Below are 9,015 nucleotides of genomic sequence, written 5' to 3' on the forward strand. Positions count from 1 at the left end.
CGGGGGGCTTTGGGAAGAAAAAGGAAAAATAAAATCTTTAAAAAAAAAAAAAAGGTTACATTCTGGATGATTCCATTTACGTGACATTCTTGGAAAGGCAAAAATATAGGGGCAGCTCAGGGGCTGCCAGAGTTTGGAAGTGGGAGGATTTGTTTGAACAGTGGAACCTGCACAAGGGAATGAATGTTTCAGGGAGATAGAAGCGTTCTGTACCTAGATTGTGGTGGTGGATACACAACTCGAAGTATTTGTCAAAACTCATTAAACTGTATGAAAAGTGAATTTTACGGTGGGTAAATTTTTTTTAAATTTTAAAAATCTAAACCAATTATATGAATGCATCACTATATTCATTTCTTGCCTTTTTCTCCCATCCTTTCACTGTCTAAATTAAATTACCCTCTTTTGTAACTCAAATTCTTTGTGTAACATGAAAATTCAAAATATAACTCATCTTGACAAGCACAAAGAATGGAATTAATATTAGAAGAAATTGGAAAACTTGAAAACGTAAGCCTATTATTTATTTATTTATGCCTTTTCAAGAAGACTCTCATTAACCCAACTCATTCTCAGAATTATTTTCGTCAGGATCATCATGGAAACAGCAGGAATAATTGAAGAGATCTCAGGGGAAGCAAAAGCTGAATAAGGGCTTTAGTCTCTCCTCTCAGCAGCCTCTACCCTGAAGAAACGCTCTCTCAGAGAATATAGGAGTGAAAGAGGAATTCAAGTTATTCTCATTTGATGAATTAGAGGAATGAAAAATTATTTCAACGCTGCTGTAAATTCTACAGTTAATTTCAATGTAACCTAAAGGAGAATGCTTACAGATAGCTCCGAGTAGCAGGAGTGCTAAGAGGAGCTGGCTCAATAGTCACAATGTCTGAAAATTAAAACAGGAAGACAATAAATAATAGTGATTGTGACATAAGGCATCATTAAGACCAAGTTTTAAATCTCTGATTTGCAAGTTACTAGCCATGACCTTGATTACGTATCTTAGTTTCTCTAAACCCAAGTTTCCCATTTGGAAAATGGGAATAACAATATCTCCTCTGTAGGACGATTGTGAAAACTGTACCCAGCTTAGCATCATTCCTGCCTCATTGTAAATATTTCCTTATTACCATGTGGGAGGTCTCTAAGTTCCTACAGCAAACAAAGAAGGAACGTTGGTTTGCTGCCAAAAATGAAATGACACCATTACCCACAGATCTTGGGGAAGGATGGATCATGAAATAAGAAAAAGATGCTAAATTTTACTGGCACTAAATACAAAGGATGTCTTATAGCTCTCCAATTCTCAAAGCAATCAATGCCTTGGAAATTCCCATGGGAGCTCATCAGAAAGATGTAAGACCCAGAAAGATGCTAGCAAAGTGTCTTAACTTGCAGATCTCAATGAACAGTCATTTAATTAATCGATTTAAATTATCTGGCAATGGCCAGAGGAATTATATGGGTCTCTTAACATACATAATATATGTAGACAAACTATTTAAAACAGTTGCAAAACTACCATTTTTTTTTTTTTTTGGAGGAAGATTAGCCCTGAGCTAACTACAGCCAATCCTCCTCTTTTTGTTGAGGAAGACTGGCCCTGAGCTAACATCCATGCCCATCTTCCTCTACTTTATATGTGGGATGCCTACCACAGCATGGCTTTTGCCAAGTGGTGCCATGTCCACACCCGGGATCCAAACTGGCGAACCCTGGGCCACCAAGAAGCAGAATGTCCGAACTTAACCGCTGGGCCACCAGGCCGGCCCAAAATTACCATTTCTTAACCTTGTCTTTTACGAAGTCAGAAAATGAATGAAAATGAATCAAGAATAAACACAGGATGAAATCCAAGAAATTCATCTTTCTAGTTTGGTAAATAATTTGACTTAGATGTTTAAAAGAGTAGGTGAAATTTCTGTCCTTAGTTACCTTGTATATAGAATAAAGAAGAGATAACAGTTTTCTTAAAAGAGGAAAAAAATTAAATATCCATTATCTTAGGAGCCTGAGCAGACAGAGCATATTGATAAATTTTTCTCTCCCTTAACATGACAGAATGAAGTTGAAGGTCATTTTCCCTGACCTTCTCATTTTTGGAAACTCAGATTTTAACTATACTGTAAAGGCACTGGACTGCTTTAGCTATTTTGGGCTATATCAGCATTTTCCAAAAGGTTAAAAAAAAAAACCTTTGTCCAAAAGATCAAATTGTAAATAATATATATAGTTTCTGATTTGTAGTTCTAATAACATATTAAATAACTAAAAGAGAACAGAAATACATCAGATGGATGCAAACATGAATTCAGTCATACAGTGACTTTTTAGATATATGCAAACTTATCTCTTTTTTTTATTTTTAGGCTCATTATTAGAGAAATGATTAAAACAAAAAGCTGAGAAATAAAGATTTTTTTAAAATAATGTGGAAAGGACACCATAAGCAATTCAAATTTCAAATGCTTCAATGCTTGTCTTCATGAAAAATATCTACACCTACTAATGGAGAAGATTTTTGTCCTCTTCATTTCTGTGTCTTTAGGGCATGAAACATTACTTTATGCTGAATAAATGAATGTTCACATAGCATATTTTCATTGAAATTAGCAGTTAAATATACTAACTTACCATTTATATTTACCAAAAGCCTTTGTAAAATATTTTTATTTTTAAATTTCCCCTATGCAATTAAAATTATGACCAATAAATTTATCTGTTGCTAAAATCCATGCAATGTCTTTAATTAAAATTTTTCACTCCTTTGGACGTCTGTCCTTTTTCAATTATACTTTTTCTCAACCATGGTTTAGAAAGAGGAAAACAATTCAGATTTTAATTCAATTCTAATTCAACCCAAAATTGATTTGAAAAAGAATTACTAAAGAACAAGCAGAAACATTTCCAGCAAACAGTGATCCAGTTGAAATACACTGGGACTAATGCCTAAAACATTTCACCGCTTTGCAGGGAAACACTGTTAACACTTTTGTTTTTGTATTTCTAATTTGCTCAGAATCACTGGCAGGCAAATGGTGATGCTGCAGGCAGAGGCTGTCAGTACTTCTGCTCCACCTGCCTGGATGAATCAGGTAGGCTGGAGTGACCAATAATTCCAGCAACCTATTTCCACATCCTATGCAAATTAATGCACCAATCACTAAAAGAGTGCTCTGTAAGGTCACATAAGGAAAGTCTGAAGAGAGGACACCAGTCAGTTACTTGAGTGTTGCGGCATTAGGTCATTCACACGGCTTCTAATTATGAGGTCCTCTAAGTATTGTATCTACTCTGCAAAATAACAATGACCTTTCATGCAAATTTTTTCTAGTAACTATTCTCATATATACTATTTTAGATCAACAGAAGTGTTCTTCATATAGAATGAAATTTCATAGAGATTTTGAGTGCACATATTCTACTTAAATTAACATATTTTACGTCCTCAAAGCTGATATATATATATATGCATAAATATTTATTCAAATAGATATAAAAATTATTTTTTGCATAGGATATGATTTCTCTCATATTGCAACTAGCACTAATTTCACCTTTATTCTTAGATGCACGCTACAACAATTCTTCAGGGGAAAAAATAGCTCCAAATGCAATTCAGACTGCATTGTCATAAAATGAGAGTCCTGCATCCTGTAAGGATTTGCAACCCTAACAATTTCTTTGGGACACAGAGTGCCATAAGAAAAAGTAGTACACATTAAATTTTAGTCATTGCATGAGAAATGCACATAAACAAAAGGCTGTCCCTAAAATAACACCACCTATACAAATTAAAATTCAAATGTGGCAAAGACCTTGGTAAGTGTCAACCAAATTTTAATGTCATGTTTTCACAAATTCTGAAGCCCCTGGTGTTCTTCAAAATTTCCACACCGCCCTGAAGAAAAAGACCATTCTGCTGGCCATTATCTTCCTGCAAAGATAGTCTCCATCAACCAGTTTATCCTATTTCTAAACAGGAATCTAATTCTCTTCAGTAAAGAGGCTGCCTTCTTGCAATCAGCGATCATATCCTCACACTCCTACACCACCCTGAACCGGGAAGGCTGACACTCGCGTTACTACTGCGATAACCTAAGCGCTAATGCTGGAGTTCCTGGCACTGGCAGCAGGAAAAAAAAAAAAAACTCTTAGATACCAGATCACAACCAGATGGAGTACTCCCTTGTTTTAATATTACCATACAAACAGAAAACAGGGCTTATTCTACCAGCCAAAGAAATGTGCATTCCCCCTTGCAGTGTTGGGGAAAACTGCGTCTCTGCGGACGGCGGGCGGAGAGCAGCAACACATGTTTCTCGTACTCCTTGTCTGCTACAGGGCTGCAGTTGTTGGGGTAGCTCTGCCTGAAAGTTGAGAACTGCTAAGAAACCTCTAGACAAGGTTCCTTCTCTCCCCTGGGTGGGACGTGAACGCCTCCAGCAGCGCCTCTCAAGGCCCTCAGGGGATGTGGGTCTGGGGAGCATCCCCCCGCCACCCCGCCCGGGCACCAGGGGTTTCTTCTAATGGTGCAGCTCCGCAGTGGGTCATGTGACAGCTGGGTGTGTGCCTCTGTGCGCGGTGGGGGGATGCGTTTGCGGGCGGGTGTGTGTGTGTGTCTGCATGTGTGTGTGCAGAAGTTCACGTCTGGTTTTGGAACGTTGTGTGTGTATTTGCGTGTGTGTGGGGGGGGTGGGTGTGTGTGTGTGTGTGTTTCTGCGTCTGGGTGTGAAGTGAGATTGAGAAGAAGAGATCCAGCGAATGGTCCTGGGCCAGGCGATGCGGCCAAGGCAGCCCGTGCCAGTCCCCCTCGGGGGCCAGCCTGCGCCTGGGGCGCGCGGTCCCGGCCCCGGGGGGGCGGGGGGGGCGGCCGGCGGGGCGCTGCGCCCCTGCCCACCCTGGGCACCCACCTGACGAATCCGCGGAGGGTTCGGCGGGGTGCAGGCCCCGCCCTCGGGGGCCGGGGAGGTGGGAGAAGCCATCTTCCCGGGCGCCGGCTCGTCCGCTGTCACGCCGGCTCCCCCGCGGCTCCGGCCGCTCCCCGGCCTGCGGCCCGCGGCCCCTCTGGCCCCCGGCGCCTGGGCCGCAGAGAGCGAGGGCGGCTGTGCCCGGCTGGCCGGCCGCGGTCCCGGCCGAAGCCGCTGCCCTGCCCGCGCCCGCCTCCTCCGGGCGGGGCGGCGCGACCTTGGCCGCGGGCTGGGCTGGCCGGCGGGCCGCCGGGTGGGCGCGAGCGGGCGGCCGGGCTCGGGCTAGCGGCGCGCGGAGAGCGGAGGCTGCTGCCCTGGCCGCCGCCGCCGCCGCGAGAGCGATGAGCTCATGGACAGCTCCAGAAATCCGGCTCGGCGCCCGCCGCCGCTCCGAGGGGTGGGGACGCGCAGGCTCCCGCGGGCGCGCCGCATCGCGGGCACACGTGCCCCGCGCCCGCCCGCCTGTTCCCATTCATGCCGCACACACGGCCTCTCCGCGCTCATTGTCCCTACGCGTGGTGACAGCCACCCACCCACGCTGGCCTCCGCCGGCACACAGTCTTTGTTCTGCCAGCCACTCCCTGTTGATAAGGAGGAATTAATTTATGGGGTGAACACAGTATGAGATGCCGCTGCGACTGCAACTCCGGGCAGATGTGGGCCAGGGAATGAGACACCCTAAGCGCTGTGTCTTTCAGCGTTTGCCTCCTTTCTCCGTTCCAGCCTCTCCCTTCCCACCTCCTTCTCTATGAGAAAGCATCTTCCAGCTATCCCAGGGTGGTGACGGCCCCCCGCTCACCACGACCCAGACCACGCCTTCTGTAGCCCTGTGAAGGACCTAAAAGACACGACCAGGTTTGGGGACCTCAGTCTGTGCAAGGACTGAGGTGATCCCTGGAGCACAGGGGCCATCCCTGTTTGCATCCCTCTTTATCTCTTGAGGATATAGATAAGAGCTACCCTTGACGGAGTACAGACCACTTTCCCAGACCTGACCATTCTGACCCCCTTGATTGGTTCTGCTGCCCCACTGAGGCGGGAATTATGGCTTTTTACAGATGAGAAGATGACCCTCAAGAGATAATCGTTTCCTCTCACGGCTGAGTTTTCCCTTTCTTGTGGATCTCCATACAAACATGCTCCCACCTTGAGGAAACAAGTTAAACTTTCCTTTACCACAGACACGCTCCCCGACCTCTCCTCCCCGCAGCTAGCATTCATTTCTCTACACCTCTTCTCAGCAAGATCTTCTAGGGGGCCGGCTCCGTGGCCCAGTGGTTAAGTTCACGCACTCCGCTGCGGCGTCCCAGATTTCGGATCCTGGGCGCGGACATGGCACCGCTCGTCAGGACAGGTTGAGGCGGCGACCCACATCCCACAACTGGATGGACCTGCAACTAAGATATACAACTATGTATGGGGGTTGGGGAGATAAAGCAGAAAAAAAAAAAAGATTGGCAACAGTTGTTAGCTCAGGTGCCAATCTTTAAAAAAAAAAAAGAAGATTGGCAACAGTTGTTAGCCCAGGTGCCAATCTTTAAAAAAAAAAGAAAAAGATCTACAAAGTTTCAGCGTCTCCAGTGCCTCTCCTCACGTTCTCCATTGAACCCTGTCCATTCAGGCTCTCCTGCATCTACTCCACCTAACTTCTCCTGACAAGGTCCCCAGGGACCCCGTGTTGGTAAATCTGAGGATCAATTCTCAGTCCTCATTTGGCTTCACCTCTAAACACTTTTTTTTTTTTTTAATCACTCCTTCCTTCTTGAAAATGTCTTCGTTTGGCTTCTGGACACCATTGTTTCTCAATCATCTTACCTCACTGGTTCCTTCTCGTCAGTCTCCTTTGCTGGTTCTTCCTCACCTTCCAGACTCTCAACTTTGGAATGCCAAAGAGTTCACTCCTGGACCTCTTTTTCTTCTCTGTCTATACTCACTCTGTTCTTGGTCTCATACAGTTTCGTGGCTTTAAATAGAATCTGGATTCTGATATATATTCCCAAATGCGTCTCCATCCCCACTCTCCCTCATTCAGTTGAAACTCCTTTTGCCAACTGCTTCCACCTCTTTCTGGATATCTAGGAGTTTCAAATTTACCGTGTGCAAAAACGGGGCTCCTTTTTGTCTTCCTCTCCCACATTAACTTCTCTGATACAGCTTTTCCCAACTTTCAGATGCTGAGGACAAAAACCTCAGAGGTATTCTTTGTTCCTTACTTGCTCCCGTGACCCTCATTTGATCTAACAACAAATCCTTCATACAGAATCCAACCACTTCTATATTTCCACTACGATCTCTCTAGTCCAAGCGGCCATCATCTCTCATCTGTCTGATAGCAAGAGTCTCTAACCAGCCTGCCTTCCTCCACCCTTGCTCCTCACAGTCAACTTGCAATGGAGAGACTAGCCGGTGCTCAAAGCCCTGCTGTGTCTCCCCATCTCACTCAGAGTCAGAGCCGAGGCCTTTCGACCTTTCAGTGTAAGACACAGTCTGTGTAACCCATCGTCTGTTCCTGCCCACCACCCCTCTAATCTTGCTTCCAGCCGTCTCCTCACCTCTCCCCGCATAGCCACACTGGCCTTGTCTCTACTTCTTGAGCATTCCAGGCCTCCTCTGGTCTCAGGCACCTTGCACCTGAACCATCCTTCCTTCATATCTGCATGGATCATTCTTTCACTTCCTTCAGGGCTCTGTGCCAGTATCACCTCATCAGTGAGGCCTCCCAGATTACCCTGTGCTTTGGGTGAATTGTCTCCCCCAAAATTCATATGCTGAGTCCTAACCCCCAACACCTCACAATATTTGGAAATAGAGTGGTTACAGATATAATTACTTAAGATGAAGTCATACCGGAGTAGGGTGGGTCCCCAGTCCAACATGACTGGTGTCCTTATAAAAAGAGGAAATATGAACATAGACACACACACGGGGAGGATGCCATCTCATGAAAGCAGAGATTGGGATGATCCATCTACAAACCAAGGAATGCCAAAGTTTGCCAGCAAACTACCAGCAGCTAGAAAAGTGTGGCATGGAGCAGATTCTCCCTCACAGCCCTCAGAAGGACCCAACCTGCCTGCATTGATCTTGGACTTCCAGCCTTCAGAACTGGGAGAGGATAGATTTGCATTGTTGAAGCCACTCAGTTTGTGGTACTTTGTTACAGCACCCTGAGAAAACATATTGCTGTATCCTATAAAACACCGCTCCCTCCTCATCTCACCTTGCAGTGTGTCCCTCTTGTACGCTTATCACTGTCTGACAGAGGTTATATTTACCTGTTTGTTTGTTGATACTCACCCGTCACTGGAAGGTAAGTTCCATGAGGACAGGGATGTGGTTTTGTTCACTGTTTTTAGACACCTAGAACCTCCAGAAGCTTGAATAATGCCTGACACATTGCTGTTCAATAAATATTTGTTGAATGAAGTATCTTTGTCAAGGTTATTTAGAAAATTGGAGAGCTATGATTGAACTCTAGTTCAAATCTTAAAGCCCAAACTCAAAACCATAACTGGAACACTATACATACAGCAATTTCTCAAATATGTGGATTACATATTCATGTTTAAATGTGAAAAACTATATGAAGCTACGTCATAAAACCTGAGTTTTTTTCCTTCACAAGCATTCTCAAGCCATCCAATGTGACGATTTTTATGGTGGCAATGTAGTATGGTGGTTAGGATGGTGAACTGAAGTCTGTTACTACCTTGAGATCCTTGTTAATTAATGTTTCTATACTTTAGTTTTCTCATCTGTGAAATGGAAATAATAATAGTTCTTACTTTACAGGATCGTAGTGACTATTAAATGAGGTAATGTACATATACATTATAAACACTTAATAATGTAGTTATCGCTATTTATCTATGTAATGTCATCTACCTAAAAATAGGAGGCTGAGGATAAAGGTCGTTAAAAAAGAAACTCTTTACTTCATTTCAGAGAATCCAGGGAAATTTAGTGAGGCAAGTAAGTGACAGTAATGCTGCTATGGCTCTGTGCTGTTCCACCTCATGACTGGGCACATGGAAATCCAAATCAG

General features: G+C 44.3%; 1 protein-coding gene across 1 annotated transcript in view; it reads right to left on the reverse strand.

The window, feature by feature from the left end:
• Positions 1-5,129, reverse strand: part of ANK2 (ankyrin 2) — a 618,697-nt gene extending 613,568 nt beyond the window's left edge. Inside the window, exon 1 of the mRNA XM_070259760.1 lies at positions 4,914-5,129. Within this exon, the coding sequence (XP_070115861.1) occupies positions 4,914-4,985 (72 nt within the window). The 5' untranslated portion in view covers positions 4,986-5,129. The remainder of the gene's footprint in view (positions 1-4,913) is intronic.
• Positions 5,130-9,015: the final 3,886 nt, after the last annotated feature.

The sequence above is a fragment of the Equus caballus genome, chromosome 2 (genome assembly GCF_041296265.1).
Source record: "Equus caballus isolate H_3958 breed thoroughbred chromosome 2, TB-T2T, whole genome shotgun sequence".
NCBI lineage: Eukaryota > Metazoa > Chordata > Mammalia > Perissodactyla > Equidae > Equus > Equus caballus.